The sequence below is a fragment of the Lagenorhynchus albirostris genome, chromosome X, assembly GCF_949774975.1.
Source record: "Lagenorhynchus albirostris chromosome X, mLagAlb1.1, whole genome shotgun sequence".
NCBI classification, from domain to species: domain Eukaryota; kingdom Metazoa; phylum Chordata; class Mammalia; order Artiodactyla; family Delphinidae; genus Lagenorhynchus; species Lagenorhynchus albirostris.
This window is the reverse complement of record NC_083116.1, coordinates 92458528-92474564: the sequence shown is the minus strand read 5'-3', so window position 1 is coordinate 92474564 and position 16037 is coordinate 92458528. Positions and strand designations below refer to the sequence as shown.

General features: G+C 48.5%; 1 protein-coding gene across 2 annotated transcripts in view; it reads right to left on the bottom strand.

Annotated features, from left to right (window-relative positions):
• Positions 1–4138: 4138 nt before the first annotated feature.
• The window catches only part of DIPK2B (divergent protein kinase domain 2B), a 50631-nt gene continuing 38732 nt past the window's right edge, over positions 4139–16037 (bottom strand). For both annotated transcript variants that reach the window (XM_060136947.1, XM_060136948.1), the window contains 3 exons: positions 12583–12756; positions 9235–9523; positions 4139–7955 (listed from right to left, as the gene is read on the bottom strand). In XM_060136947.1, coding sequence (XP_059992930.1) covers positions 7615–7955; positions 9235–9523; positions 12583–12756 — 804 coding nt within the window. In that variant the 3' untranslated portion in view covers positions 4139–7614. The remainder of the gene's footprint in view (positions 7956–9234; positions 9524–12582; positions 12757–16037) is intronic.

Genomic DNA, 16037 nt, shown 5'->3' with positions numbered 1-16037 from the left:
CTTGCTTCATTCCTCCTGCTTTATAGATAAGATCTATTGAGATGTGCAATCATGGATTTACCCCTCTTCCTGATAGCATTCAATCTAGAGCAAAGCCCTGCTTCCTTGAACCCTCCCCCAAATCACCTAAAGAGCCCAAATCTTCTACAAAGTCCTTTCTAACCCCCTCTTACTGAGACACCTCACGTTGCTCCATGATGTGCGCTCTCCCTTGTTTTGATGAGCAATAACTCCATCTTGTGCAACTACAGCAGTGTTGCTGGTGAGTTTGGGCTGGTGGGTATCGACACCACTGATATCCTTTTTCTGCTCCAGGATCCAACTGAAGACCCCACATTGTATGTAGTTCTCATGTCTCCTTAGTCTCCTCCAATCTGTGACAATTCCTTAGTCTTTCTTGGTCTCTCATGGCTAGTGGTAGGTTGTCCCTCAATATGTCTGATGTTATCTCATGATTCAATTGAGGTTTGGCCTTTGGGGCAAGAATACCACCAAAGTGATGCGGTGCCCCTCTCAGTGCATCATATCAGAGGATACCTGATGTCTATGTGACTTATGACTAGTGATGTTGACCTTGATCACTTGGTAGAAGTTGTGTCTGCCAGGTGTCTTCAGCATAAATTTACTATTTTTCCCTTTGTAATTATGAGTGTGTTGTGGCGAGATAACTTTGAGACGATGCAAACATCCTGCTTCTCATACTATGATCTACTAGTTTTAGCCTCACTGGTGATACCTGCCTGCAAGAATTATTACTGTGGTGTTTGCCAAGTGGTGATTTTCCATTCCCATCATTTCTTCTACATTTACTAATTAGAATTCTACCATAAGGAAGAGCTCTTGCCTCCTCCATTTCTTTACTTATCTGTTTATTTATTTATATCAGTATGGTCTCATAAGAATTGATTTTATTCTATGTGTTATTACTACCATTATTTATCTGATATACAAATTGTCCCAAATTTGCCTCCTGGGAGCCCCTTCCTTTCTGGCAACACAAGAGTATTCCAGGCTCATCTTATACTTTCCCTGTCTAGTCTTGGAATCAGCCATTTCTCCAAAGAGCTCTGGTTTCTTTTACTGAAGAAACCAAGACCCAGGCACTAGGTACTGGGGTGTCACTGCTTATAGACCCTCTCAGAGACAGAGCTAAGAAATATATTTCTGTACACTCACATCTTAGTGATGTGAGCGGTGGGATGGAAACATACATCTGGATGAGTTGATGAGCTCCAAGACTGACCAAGTCCACCAGTGTGCACCCGGACAAACTCCTCTTTTGAGCACGAAGTGCTATTTGGGCATTTTGCCAATTGGTTCTGATGTCTGTCTGCCATTGAGGACCGTTTGTGAGCACTGACTGCTATTTGGGCATTGTGCATACATATGAGAAATCCTTAGAGAGTGTCATACAGAGTGAAGTAAGTCAGAAAGAGAAAAGCAAATATCGTATAATAACGCATATATGTGGAATCTAGAAAAATGGTATAGATGATCTTAGTTGCAAAGCAGAAATAGAGACACAGACGTAGAGAACAAATGTATGGATACCAAGGGGGAAAGGGGTGGGGTGGGAGGAATTGGGAGACTGGGATTGAAACATATACACTATTGGTACCATGTATAAAATAGACAACTGAGCGGAACATGCTGTATAGCACAGGGAACTCACCTAGTGCCCTGTGATAACTTAAATGGGAGGGAAGTCCAAAAGGGAGGGGATATCTGTATGTGTATAGCTGAATCAGTTTGCTGTACAGTAGAAACTAACACAGTGTTGTAAAGCAGCTATACTCTAATAAAAATTTTTAAAAAAAAGAAAGCCTGAGTTCATAGTGATACCTCCAGTTCCAGTCTAACATCAGACTTCAAAATTGGAAGGAACACAAAATTCCCTCTTTCTTGACTTGTAACTCCTTTCTCGAGCCATGAGAAGCCCGTCTCTCACCATCCACAACATATTTACCTACTTGCTCAAAACTTAGTTTCGGAATTGCTAATCCAGATCTTCATGAGAAAAATATTTACTGACTAGAGCACAGATTTTGTGGATGGTTCTTTCTTTCCTCTCTCTTTTTAAATTGAGGTAAAATTCACATACCATAAAATTAACCGTTTTAAAGTGTGTGTACACTTCTTGATGTTTTTCGTCTTATACTATGTAGTCAAAAGGCTTAGTTTCCAAGTTACTTAAGTTAGTTCCTCTGTGTAGTTATTTTATTCATTTGTAATACAGTTGGGTCCATCTGTTATTCTTTGTATTTCATTTTAGTTCAACCCACCTCCTGGTTGATCTTAACTATTTATTTGTGGGTTGTGTGAGGTATTCCCATGGTTCTAAGAGTCAGAGTTATACAAAAAGGCATGCTCAGAAAAGTTTCACTCCCCCCTCATCCCTGCTGCCCCACTCCCATTCCTCTCTTCTTTCCACTGCATTGACACCCACCCCCTGTAGGGAACCAATCTCATTAGCTTCTGGTTTATTCTTTATTTATTTTTAAATTTTTTTTTTGTGGTACGCGGGCCTCTCACTGTTGTGGCCTCTCCCGTTGTGGAGCACAGGCTCCAGACGCGCAGGCTCAGTGGCCATGGCTCACGGGCCCAACCGCTCCGCGGCATGTGGGATCTTCCCGGACCGGGGCACGAACCCGCGTCCCCTGCATCGGCAGGCGGACTCTCAACCACTGCGCCACCAGGGAAGCCCCCTGGTTTATTCTTTAGATCTATGTATCTATACACCCACACATGCATATACACACACACATACATATGTGTGTATGTGTGTATATCTTTTTTTGCATCACAGGTGAACGGATACATAAGTGTTCTCTTATATCTTCTTCTTTCTTACATGAAAGGTAGCATCCTATAAATACCCTTGTGAGCTTTTTTTTCCCTCACGTCATACTATATCTTGCAAATCATCCCATGTCAGTTCCTAGAGACCTTCCCTATTCATTTGTAGAATTGCATAGCACTCCTTTGTGTGGATGTACTGCAGTATATTCAACCACTCTCCCATGTATGGGCACTGAAGTTGTTTTCTGTATTTGCAATGACAAACAACGCTGCAATCAATAACTTTGATGTACTAATTTTGGTGAGAGAGGCTGGTACAAGATCTGAAAGCAGACGAGTCTGCTTCCAGAGCCGCTGATCCCTCTGCGCTGCCACAGGCAGCTCAGACCTGAAACGATGCCCTGCTCACCCTAGTGGGCTGGGGGTGCTCTCTCTCCTTGTCTGCTTCTACAAAGAGCTCCAATGGGCGGGTCACTGGTTGCTCAGCTCCCCTTTGCTGGCCTATTCCTCTAAGTTGCCTTCTTAGAGGGTCATTACATCTGCAAATCAGGGCCCTCAGCCTGGGTGTTGACCATCCCGCACAGTCCGCAGATGCAACCATTTTTTAAAAATGACGTGAAGAGCTGCAGACCGATCTGACTATACTTGTGTGCACGTGAGCTCAGCTGTGTCAATATATGTGAGCAACAGGCCTGAAGTGGGCAGGAAAGCCACATCACCACACACAGGCAGTGAGCTGTGAGCTTTCAATGGGCCAAGAGGGATACTTGAACCTCTCGGATACTAAGCGCGGGTGGACTTCCCAAGGATCCCAACGTTACCTGCTCAAGGAGGATTCCCTCCTGAGCCTGGTGGAGACCTAGGCTGTGGAGGCGAGTGTAGTGGCTGCCCGGCTGCCATTCATGATCATCCCAGAGTCTGGAGAGCGGGAGGGAAGAAAAATGGCCCCAGTCAGACTGTCCGGCAGCCTGCGGCAGCCTGGTGGTTCCTTTGGTCTGGAGCAGAGCTTTGGGACAGAGATCAGCGTCCCTCCAGAGAGGCTGCAGCACTCACCTTGGCTGTGTGAGGAGCCCTTTCTGCCAGGAAGCCCTCTGCTCTTGCCCTACATTTACCATTAAATATAGAACGCCCGTATGTGCCAGGCTCTTGAGAAACAGTGTATTATTTAAATAGGATAATAACCCTGCAAGGGTTAATCTTTTTCTCATCTTTTTATGAGTGAGGAAAGAGAGACTCAGAGAGGTTAAGCAGCTTGCCCAAGGTTACACAGTAACCAGCAGAGTCATGATTTGAAGCCAGGTCTGTCTAATTCCAGGGCTCTAGACCTTTTCAAAATGAATACAAATCCAACAAAGTATTTATTTTAGCTCTAGAGGAAACATTCAGGCTCATGCAATCACTTATAGGCAGAAGTTAGATGCTACAGGGGAGGACTAGGAAAGCAGGAGACCTAAAAATTGTCACTTTGAGCAAATCGCTTGAATCAGTTTCCTTGTTTGAAAAGTAGGACTTGCCCGCAGGGCTGTGGGGACGCTGAGCTGATAGCTGAAGCCAATGGAGTCTGTTCTCCTATGTCAGTTCCTTTGCCATGATGGTTATTAAATATTTTATATCACCTCTGGCTCCACAGCTACTCCCCTTGGTTGTGGAGATCAAGTGAGACCCCAGTAAACCCCAAGAACCCTCTACACAGAGGTTAATTAGTATTCGCAGGCACCCAGGGCTGGCTTCGTGGGCATCAACGTACAGCCGTACGGGGCCTGCACTTAGGTTAACACTCTGCTGGCCCCATCTTGCAATTCTCAGTGACAGGAGGCCCCACGTTTTCATTTTGCAGGGGGTCCCACAAATTATGCAGCCGGTCCTGCAGGCAGAAAGACAGTGGCTGGCGAAACGCAGAAAAAATAATGCCTCCAGTCAGATTCCAGGGGGATGAGAACATAGTACGATGGCTAGGTCTCTTGAGGGTTGACTCACTTGTCTCCTGGCTGTTGAGGGGAAAGAGCTGTTCTCGAGGATGTGGCTGCGGCTTGTATATGTTCAACATGGTGTCTTTGTCCGTTTGGGCTGCTGTAACAATACCACAGACTGGGTGGCTTATAAGCAGCAATTATTTCTCACAGTTCCGGTGGTCAGGAAGTCCAAAATCATGGGGCTGGCAGACTCAGTGTCTGGAGAGAGCAAGCTTCTTGGTTCATAGCCAGGACCTTCTTGCTGTGTCCTCACATGGCGGAAGGAGTGAGGGAGCTGTCTGGGGTCTCTTTTATGAGGGCATTCATGAGGGCTCCACCCCCATGACCTCCAAATACCATCACATTGGGGGTTAGGATCTCAGCCTATGAATTTTTGCGGGGGACACAATAAATCAGTCTAGAGCACATGGTGTATGAAGAGCACAAAAGAAAAAGGATTGAAGAACACAGTCATTATTCTCAGCAAGAATATTTTCTGAGCACGTGCTCTGTGCCTAGCCCTGTGCTGGTTGCTACGGGGAATACAAAGAGCTCTGTGCCACTAGCATCTTCAGGGAGCTCCCAGCTGGATGGGAAGGCGGAGCACAGATCTCTCTGGAATACCCTTGAGGTTAGCCTCAAATGGGTGCGGGCCTGGGGTTCAGGGGTACAGAGGTAGGATTCAGAAAAGGCTTGCTGGGAGCTGGGCTGTCAGGAAAAGCTTTGGGTCAAGGTAGGACTCAGGGTCTTCAATGATGCCCAGGACTTAGTCAGTGGAGGAACGGAACCGTCCAAGCCCCAGCCCTGGTTTTGGACGCATAACACACTCCTTCCTGGTGGGTCTGGCTTTTGAATCCATCACAATAGACCGGAGCTGGGGAGCATTGCAAGTTGGGTTCTCTGGAAGCAGACACTAAGAGTTCGGGGTATGTGTTTGTTTCCTGTGGCTGCTATAACAAATGACTCCACAGTGAGGGCTTAAAACGATAGAAATTTGTCCTCTCCGAGTTCGGAAGGCCAGAAGTCTAAGATCAATTTCACTGGGCTCAAAAAGCAAGGTGTTGGGAAGGGTGGTCAATCCTCGCTCTCCAGACCAAGCCAGGAAGCAACTGTCTCAAAGACTCTCAGGCAGCCCAAGCCTGCCCTCCCAGAAGCTTGGCCTGGCACCCTCACTGTTACAGTTGCCCCAGAGGTAGTGCCCGGAGCAGTCAAAAGGGAACTCCCAACCGCACCGCAGTGTACCACCGAACAGGACTTTCCTTGGCTACTCTTTAAATGTGAGTGGAGGGACCAAAATTGGGCAGGACAGAGGCTGAAGGGGAAGGCAAGAGGAGCCTGGACGGGTAGCAGGAGTTCTGGAACTATCCCAGCAAGTCACTCTTCCTCCCTGGGCCTCAGTTTCCCCGTCTGCAGCGTGAAGCCTATTAAGCCAGGCACTCTGACCTTAAAGGTGGTGATTCAGAGGTAGAAAAGAGGAAGCCGACTGAGAGGTGCCTGGGGGGTGGAGGGCTGGCAGGGAGGCTGGGCAAAGGTCCAAGGAAGCCCCACTAATGTTTGAGGGGCCCGGGCAGGAGTATGCACGGAGACCCACATACCACGTGGCTAAACATTTTAAAGACATAAAGCAAACTGCTGAATAAAATATATTCTGTTGGCTGACCTTGAAAAACTATTTTTAGAATGACCTGTAAGGCCAAGTTTGAATGAAAATTCTCAGACTACTTAAGAGTCCTGCCCTGGAGGCCACGGTGTGGAGAGAGCTGGCCCTGGTTCCCGGCTGTGGCTACAATGAGAATCTTCGAACTCACAGACCTTCTGCTCCAGGGAGCAGAACTGGCTGAGCGCCCTGCGCTGTGCTTTGAAATCCATCTTTGCGGTTGGGCTGAGGCCACGCTTCCCACGGGCTGTTCCCTGCCACAGGAATATAAGGGCTCTCCATTCTTGCGAAGCTCCTCTAATGGCTGGCTTTGCCTCGAGGACACCCTGACGGTCTCGCTGAAGCTTCTTTCGGTTGTGCAGATGGCAGTCTGGGATGCCCCAACCTGACCTTCTTGCCCTTGCTTGGGGGAGGGAGGGGTCAACCTTACAGCCTGGCCTGATGGCTCTCCCAGCCTTCTCCGGCTCCCTCCTCCTTTCCTCCCCCCCGCCAGGCATCTTCCTTAATGTTGATACAATCCTTGCCCATTTAATCCTGTCTTGACACCTGGTTCTCAGAGGACCTGGACAAACACATTGGCCCCCAGCCCAGCCCTCTTCTCTTCTTACCCCTGGCTCCTTCCCACACCATGAAGTGCCTCTCTGGACACTTCTGGGACAGAAGGGCCTTCCGTCCACGTGTCCCCTTGTCCTGCAGTCTCCTCACCCTGTGGCAGCGCGGGGAGCGTAGCAGGAGGGCTAGGGCAGGGGTACAGTCTTCCCTCCGTGCCAGCCTTTTGACCTCCACGGCTCTGTCACATTTGCCCTGGCCGTGCATGCTTCTGGAACATTCTTTGTAACCACCTGGGCTGGGGGGAGGGAGCACGTGTCCCTGGCCCTTCATATCTCTGTGTTTTTGCACTAACTCAAGAGTCTGGTGGAGAAGAGAGAAAAATGAGGCTCAAAGAGGCCGAGTGAGCATCCACACCTGGTTCTTCCGATGCCCACCCTTGGGCTCTTCCACGGTGACCCAGCCAGTGGGGGTAATCATGCCACCCGATGGCAGGACTGCCCTCTGATGTTTGGCATGTTCCTTTCTCCCTGGGAAACAAAGGTACCTTTCTCCCAGTGTCTAAAAGGGAGCAGCTTCTTTCAACCGTGCAGCAAGCGAGCGGGCAGCGGAAGTTCCAAGGAAGTGGTCCCCGGAGGCCAGCAAGGCTCCAGCCCCTCAGAACTTATCATTATACTTGCAGTCTGGGTAGCGGTAGGCAAATCTGGGGTCACAGGTTCTCAGGGGCCTCAAGATGTCCTTCAGCCGGCTGGCGGCTTGGAGGACCTCGGGGTCTGGCCGGGTTCCCTCCCCACAGCGAGCGAGCTCGGCGTCTATCTCCTCCTGCAGCGGGGACGGGAACTTGGCCTGGAGAAGTGGGGGCAGCACCTGGCCACACACCAGCACCAGGCTCTGCTTCTCAGGGATGGTGTCGCAGGAGGGCAGCTCGGTCTGGCAGCCAGAGACCAGGCAGCTGAAGATGTCTTTATTCTCTCCCGCCCTGGAGGCCGCTTGGCTGCCTACAAGAGAATGGAAGACATCACACACCCTACAACCTGTTCTCCTTGCGGGAAGGCATCACTAATGAGAATTGCTGGGCAAAGTGGTTCAGACTCCTAGCATCTCTTGTCACCAGGAGATTTAGAGCTCAGGGACACAATGGCACCTGATGAGACCCTGGGGGGAACTCTCTTGGCTACAATAAGGTGAGGCCTGGGACTTCCCTGGCGGTCCAGTGGTTAAGACTCTGTGCTTCCACTGCAGGGGGCACGGATTTGATCCCTCGTCGGGGAAGTAAGAGCCTGCATGCCACCCAAAAACTTAAAAAAAAAAAAAGATGAGGCCTGGGGATGGAAAACGCACTTCTTCCTACCAGAACTTGGGCTTCTAATTGCAAGGTTCTCATGCATATCGTGATTCTCCCATTATTATGACTGAATTAGGGAGCTCAGGAAATTCCTAGGGCTGGTTTCATGTGCCCTCTTTAAACACAAAGTTGGGAGAAAAAACAGGTAATCCAGAATATGCCTTCCGTGGGTTGTAGGGGGACTGCTATTCAGCGGTTCACATTCCCGAATATTCTGGTATCAGCCCCACTTCTTCTCATTTGATTCTTCTTGAGAAAGGCAAATCAGGACATGAGCAAGCGTGGTTTAATTGGTCTATCTTTGTAGGCCTTCTCATATAAACAAAATCAGAAATTGGAAATTAAAATCCTCTGTCCTACTATTGGGCTCAGAATATCTAGTCACCACTACAGACTGCGATGTTCAAAGGGTTCTAGAACCCTGGATGAGCCTGTGCACATCATCAAAAACACGATTCACTCATACACCTCATTCGGTGCCATGTTTTTCAATTTGAAAACTTTATAAAAAGCAAAGGTGCCCAAATGGATTGTGAAATGTACCACTGAATCAGCCAGATAGTTCAGATAAAGCATCTGATGAGAAAGGCTCTGAGGGGGAGATGTATGTCCCCGCGCCACACAGACCCAATCGGACAACGGCAGTGCCCTCAGAGGGTGAAGCTGGGGCCATCGCACAGTGCAAATCTCCTCCTCCTGTACTGACAAGGTCAAGTCCGGTTCCCCTTTGGAGCTGGAGCAGAGACTTAAAACGGGGAGAGGGACTCTCTCCCGTCCCAAACTTGGGCTGCTCTCACTATGACACAGGGAGACTGGCGAGGCCCAGTGGTGTGAGCCGCACCCCACCCCCAGGCCCTGTTGTCACCCCTCCCTAGCGCCTGTCACCCTGGCTTCCCCTCTGACAGCTGCTCAGCCAGGCCCATGCTGGGTACCTTCCTGCCTGTCGATGACGCCCAGTGCGCTGGCATCCCGGATGAACAGATGCCCGTTGTTGAAGATGCCAAACATGTCCACATCCACGTGGGTGAAGTAGAAGAAGTAGTTCAAATCGTTGCTTCTCAGGGACTCCAGGACACCCAGGAGCTGGTAGGCCAGGTCGGCCGCCTGGTCTGCGGGTGCACCATAGAATTCCTGCAGCGGGCTGGTGCTAGTGCTGACCAGAAATCTGCCGCAGGAGCCCAGGTACCTGGGCAGTGGCCATCCCTCGGCACCCGGGAAGATCTGCCAAGCGAGAGGAGGAGGCATTAGAGGATTAGAGAGAAAAACCTCCTGAGACAGTTCCCTCCCTCTCCCTCTCTCCCCCTCCCTCCCTCCCTCCCTCCCTCTCTCTCATTCTCTCTCTCTCTCTCTCTCTCTCTCTCTCCAAGAGCAGACAGAAATATCAGCCTTACTCAGGTACCCAACGTCTCAAGACATGTCAGCAAAGCATCCCTTAACCTTGTTTATACCTCTTGGAACATGGCAATACCTTGCTCCCCCCCGTCCATCCCCCCACCACTTTTTTATTCCATTGTTGATGGAGGGATTCAGAAAAGGGAGCTCTTCTTTCCATATTGTAGATTGCATTTCAACAAAGTTGCCCCAAGCGAGGTAAGAGAATGCCGACGCCCTTGCTACAATTTTAGAGGGTATTCAGGCTTCAGGGAAATGTGTTTATTTGAAGAGTTGTATAGTTGAAGAAATATGACTAGCATTTCAGATTTCACAGGCATCACGGCTTAGGAAGAGGTTATGGGGGAAAAAAAAGAGGGTCAACTTAAGGCTGATTTAAAGAAAATATTTAAAAAAATAACAGTGCAGGCAGTAGATTCTGGGATAGGGCAAAAATTATGAAGATGACCCTTGAGTGACTCAAGTTTTGGGAACTGCTGCACTGGCCCTGGGCGTGGTCCTGGGCAAATCTGCCTGGTTGGGGTAATTACACACTCACAGAGACTCCCCAACTGACTGGAACGTTCTGACAGCCTAACACTGGTCTAGGGAAGCACACAGCTTTACCCAGTTTCCTCTGTCTCCTTGTAAGAGCTCCAGGAGTTTTGGATTAACATATACACACTACTATATATAAAATAGATAAACAACAAGGACCTATGGTATAGCACAGGGAACTCTACTGAATATTTTGTAATAACCTATAAGGGAAAAGGATCTGAAAAGAATATATATATATATATATATATATATATAAAAAAAACTGAATCACTTTGCTGTATACTTGAAACTAACACAATATTGTAAATTAACTATATCTCAATTTAAAAAAAAGAGTGGAGGGAATATCCTAGTTTTGTTTTTTTTTGACTATTTACTGAGGCAACTGTATCTAGAATGGTGTTTCTTTATGGGAGAAATGACAGAAACTATAAATATTAACACTTTTTTTCCTCATTTTCCTTCTTAAAAAAACAAAGTCATCCCCCTTTCTGATGATTTTCTGTGGCCTTCTGCCATTTTAACCCGCTCACCATGTTGTGAAGAACCTTTTCTTGTCCCCCCCCCGCCCCGCCCACTGGGGCCTCTCCACTGTGTGCCATGCAGAGAGGGCCCCGGCCCCCTGGCAATGTCTAAATGTGCGGCCACGAGTCATCCCTGGGTTGGGGGCAGATCGACGCCATGCCCTTCCTGGGTGGAGTTCAGGGTGGATGGAGACTCCCAGCCCAGACCTCTCAGGAGCCAGGGCTGGAAGCAGCCAGGTCACCTGCTTTGGCCACTAAGTGTAGGACAATTGGAGAAGAAGGCCTCTGAGCGTGAAGGAAAACCAGCAATTCCTTCTTCTCCTCTAGGATTTCAAATGCCAACGTTAGTAGGCAGCTTTTAGCAGGAAGAGCATGGACCCTGAAGTCAGACAGCTCTGGGTTTGGGTTCCATTGCTGACACTGGCTAGGGGACTGTGGCCAAGTCACTTCACAGCTCTGGGCTCCACTTACCTCATCTGGAAGAGGGGACAATAATAATATTCCTGTGGGGTTGTCGAGTTGTGAGCATTAAATGAGATAATGATGTAAAACATTTAACACAGTGCCTGGCACATAGCTAGTGCTCAAAAAATGAGTTGTTATTATGTACTTAGCCATCATGCCTTTGGCCAATAATATATAGTTAATATATTATATATAAAAATAATATGGGGCTTCCCTGGTGGCGCAGTGGTTGAGAGTCCGCCTGCTGATGCAGGGGACACGGGTTCGTGCCCCGGTCTGGGAAGATCTCACATGCCGTGGAGTGGCTGGGCCCGTGAGCCATGGCCGCTGAGCCTGCGCGTCCGGAGCCTGTGCTCCGCGACGGGAGAGGCCACAACAGTGAGAGGCCCGTGTAACGCAAAAAAAAAAAAAAAAAAAAAAAAGTAATTATATATTATATAATATCTCATAAATAATTTTAATAATATAAACAATTAGAATTAAATATATTATAAATAATTAGAACAAAATAATATAGTATAAATAATATTAAAATAATAATTATATTATAAATAATTATATTTATTTATAAATAATCATAATAACCAATATAATTATTAATTAGAATGATTAATATTAACACAATACTACAGATAATTAAAATATAATCTCGATATAATTATTATAGTTATTAAAGTCGATATAATATTATAAATAATTATAATATAATATAATTAATAACAATACTAATTATTATTAACTGTTGTGGGGCTTCCTCCTCCTCCACTCCCTCCCCTTCCTGCACCTTCTCCTTTGCCTCTTTCTCCTCCCTCTCTTCGTCTCCCGCCCCCTCTTTTTTTTTTTTGCTGTACGTGGGCCTCTCACTGTTGTGGTCTCTCCTGTTGCGGAGCACAGGCTCCAGACGCGCAGGCTCAGCGGCCATGGCTCACGGGCCCAGCCGCTCCGCGGCATGTGGAATCTTCCTGGACCGGGGCACGAACCCGTGTCCCCTGCATCGGAAGGCGGACTCTCAACCACTGCGCCACTAGGGAAGCCCCTCGTACTGATCTTTGAGACACCTGGTCAAAGTCGCCCTCCTCCACAAAGCCCTTCTGGGCTGCCTCTGGCCGTGAAAGTGGCCATTCCCCGCCGCCCCTCCACCCCAGCTCCCACACCTCTTTCCTCTGCAGCAACCACAGCACTTCCCCACTGCAGAAGCCAACACATATTTACTAAATGCCACAAAGGTACTAATGTGGGCTGGTGGCCCCAAGGTGTGCAGTGATGGCAGAGACAGCTCAACCCAGGGCCTGCTCCCTCGGAGCCGGAAGTGAACCCGCTCCCTGGACGGGCTTTCCGGGGCCGGGGGTCCCTGCATACCTGTAGGAGGATGGGATGGGCGTTGACAGCTAGCGTGTAGAGGAGACGCAGCTTGTCGCGGTCTGTGAAGTGGTCCATGAAGATGCTGCCAGCGTCGGCCACCTCCGCATAGCGCCGGACCACGCGATCCAGGAGTCGCTGTGACGGGCAGCGCAAGAGGGGGCTGGGCAGGCCCTGCAGCAGGTGGGAGAGATTCCAGGAGGAGGAAAGTGTGCTGAGTGCTCGTGGGCGCCGGCAGGACCGGCACGGGCAGGCCCTGCTACTGGGGGAGATCGCGGGGTTGTGGGGGACCAACTAGGTCCTGAGGGGGTCTGGGGGGGTTATGGAGCACAGTACCCCTGGGGGGCGTGGCGGGAGGGCCCTGGGAAGGCTATGTGAGGGAGGGCGGGAGTCGAGAAGGGACTGAGCGGTCCTGGGGTCAGGGGAGGTGGGCACTGGGCAGGCAGTGCATCCCTAGCAAGCAGCCGGAGCCTTGGAGACCCTGTGTCTCCACCCGCAGTTTGCAACTGAGGAACTGGAAGTCTGCAGAGTGTAGGTAGGTGTTGGAAGGGCTGGATTCAGGATTTGAACCTGATATGAACTGCATGGTTGCCCTCCCCACACCCCACCACATTCATATGTTGAAACCCTAATCCCCAGTGTGATGGTATTAGGAGGTGGGGCCTTTGGGAGGTCACTTGGTCATGAGAGATAGTGAGTTCCCCAAGTCACACATACCTAGTATTTGTACTAAGACAGTACACCAGGTGAGAAGCAGGTAGGTGGAGCCAGGTAGGACCTGCATCCTTATCTTTACTGGGGTTGTAACCCTGTAGCTGGGTGAGCTCAGAGCACTCATTCATTCACTCACCCACCAACATTTGCAGGGAGTCTACCAAGGACCAGACTGTATTTGAGGCACTGCAGATGCAAAGGGGACCACAGTCAACACTGCCCTCCCAGGCCTGTCGGGCGGGGGAGACCATCAAATGCCCAGCAGTTACGACGTGGTGCAGAGGGAGCTATGACTGGTGTGAGGTCAGGGAGATATGGGAGCCCACAGGAGCAGGGCCACACCAGAATTTTGGAGGCGTTGGCACCTCCAAAATCCTTTGCCTTCATGGGCCCCTTCCTCCATAAAAAATATTAAAAATGATATTTTACAACTGCATTGGTACAAATGCCTTAATATTATATATTCAAACATGTTCTTGGATCTAAAAGATCGAATTTTTCTTCTGATTTTAAAAGAAATCAAAACATATTTGTGGGCCCCTCAAAGGCTTCTTGGAAGACAGTGAAGTCTAAGTGGAGGCCTGAAGCAAGGGTAGAGTTAGCGTGCAAAGAGGGTGGGAGGGTATCTGTGCAGAGGCAACAAGCTGTACAAAAACCTTAGTGACGCATATGACTGCCCAGAATAAAGATTCCATTCTCAGCTTCCTTTGCAGCTAGGTGTGGTAACGTGACTAGGTGCTGGTCAATGAGATATAAGTAGAAATTTCTGAGAAAGGCCCTTAAAGGGAGCGGGTGTATCCTTCTTTACTCCTTCTTCCTTCCTGACTGGAATGTGGAAGTGATGGCTGGTGCTTGGGCAGCCATCTTGGACCAGGGCATGCTAAGGGTTGTAGAGCAGAAAAATGAAAGTAGCCTGGATCTCTGACAATCCCAGAGCCACTATATCAGCCCTGGACAGCTATGTATCACTTTTTTTTATGTAAAAGAAAAGTATATTTTGATCTTGTTTAAGCCACTGTTACTTGGATTTTTTGTCACATGCAGCTGAGTCTAATCCTAAATGTCACAGAAGAAAAGAATGGATGCAGGAAGATCAGTTAAGAAGTTGCAATGGTCCAGGTGTGAGATGAGAGAATGAAAAGATTTGAGGGTAGTAGAATCTACAAGTCTTGGTGATCGGCTGAATGGGGGAGAGGGCCAAGGAAAAAGGAGGTGTCAGAGCTAGTACCCAACATGAGGGTGGACACCAGAGGTATCATTTGTGGAGGTGATTTTAAAACATGTTCACAAACTCTTTGACACTCCTCCCATCGAGGGTGGAGTCTAATTCCCTTCCCCTAGAGTATGGACTGGCTTTGGTGACTCTAGTGACTGGAATGCTTATGGGAGTGATGCTGTATGACTTCTGAGCCTTGGCCATGAAAGGAGATACAGCTTCTACTTGGCTCTCTCTTGTACCCAGCCAGCATGCTGTAAAGAAACCCAGGCTACATGGAGAGAAAGCAAGACCCTTAGCTCTCACCCAGATGAGTGCCTAGTTGACAGTCAACCTCCAACTTGCCAGACACATGACTTGGCCATTTTGGGAATGGGTCCTCCAGTGCTGTACTGAACCACCCCAGCTGATGCCATGTGGAGCCTCGTGAACCTTCCTACCAAGCCCTGCCCAGATTGAATATTTGTGAGCAAAACTGATGATTCCTGTTGTTTTAAGCCCCTGGTTTTGAAGTGGTTTGTTACTCAGCAATAAATAACTGGTATATTTGCTGAGAAGGTTCTGGGCCGTCTCTAGAACTATAGCTGGAAGAGGCTCTAAACCCATCTGGTACCCCAATCTCCCTTTATGGTGGAGGCAGCTGCTTCCCAAGGTCCCACTCACAGAGTGGGGCTGCATCTACCCTGTTTGGCTTGTGCTGGCCAAGTGCAAGCCCACAGTGATATTGGCCAATGGCAAACAGAATTAGGAAACCAAACATTTCCAATAAAATAATGATTCATTATTTTATTGGAAATACACACTTTCTGGGGATTGCCCATTGCTCTGGAGTTTCCAAATCACTACTCCCTTCTCTGTACATGGGCAACAGGGCTAACTTACCATCTTCCAATGAAAGACAAAAGGAAAACCAAACACTGGCCTTCTGTTGCCCCTCCCTCTCTCATGCCCGGTTTCCTCATCCTTGCATTTCCTGTCTGGTGACATCCCTAGGGAACCAGCCAGTGGGTCAAGGTCTTCACGGTGTGGTGCAAGTGACCGGGCTTTTGCTCTGCTGCACTGTCACCTCACAGGGGTCTTCAGTGCACGGTGGTACTGAGAGAGATTGTCACGCTTCTCCACCTCAAACTCTAATAGTTTATAAAGCAGTCAATGAAATTTAATGGGTACATCATTGTGATGGTCAGTTTTATGTGTCAACTTGGCTAGGCTATGGTGCCCAGTTGTTCAATCAAACACTAATCTAGGTGTTGCTGTGAAGGTATTTTGTAGAGATGGTTAACATCTACAGTCAGTTGACTTAGTAAAGGAGATCATCTTTGATAATGTGGATGGGCCCGATCCAAGAAGTTGAAAGGCCTTAAGAGCAAAACTAAGGTTTCCCTGAGGAGGAAGAAATTCCACCTGTGGACTATAACATCAGGTCCTGCACAAGGTTCTCCAGCCTGCTGGCCTGTCCTATGGATTTTGGACTTGCCAGTCCCCCAATCTCATAAGCCAATTCCTTGAAATAAATCTGTTATAT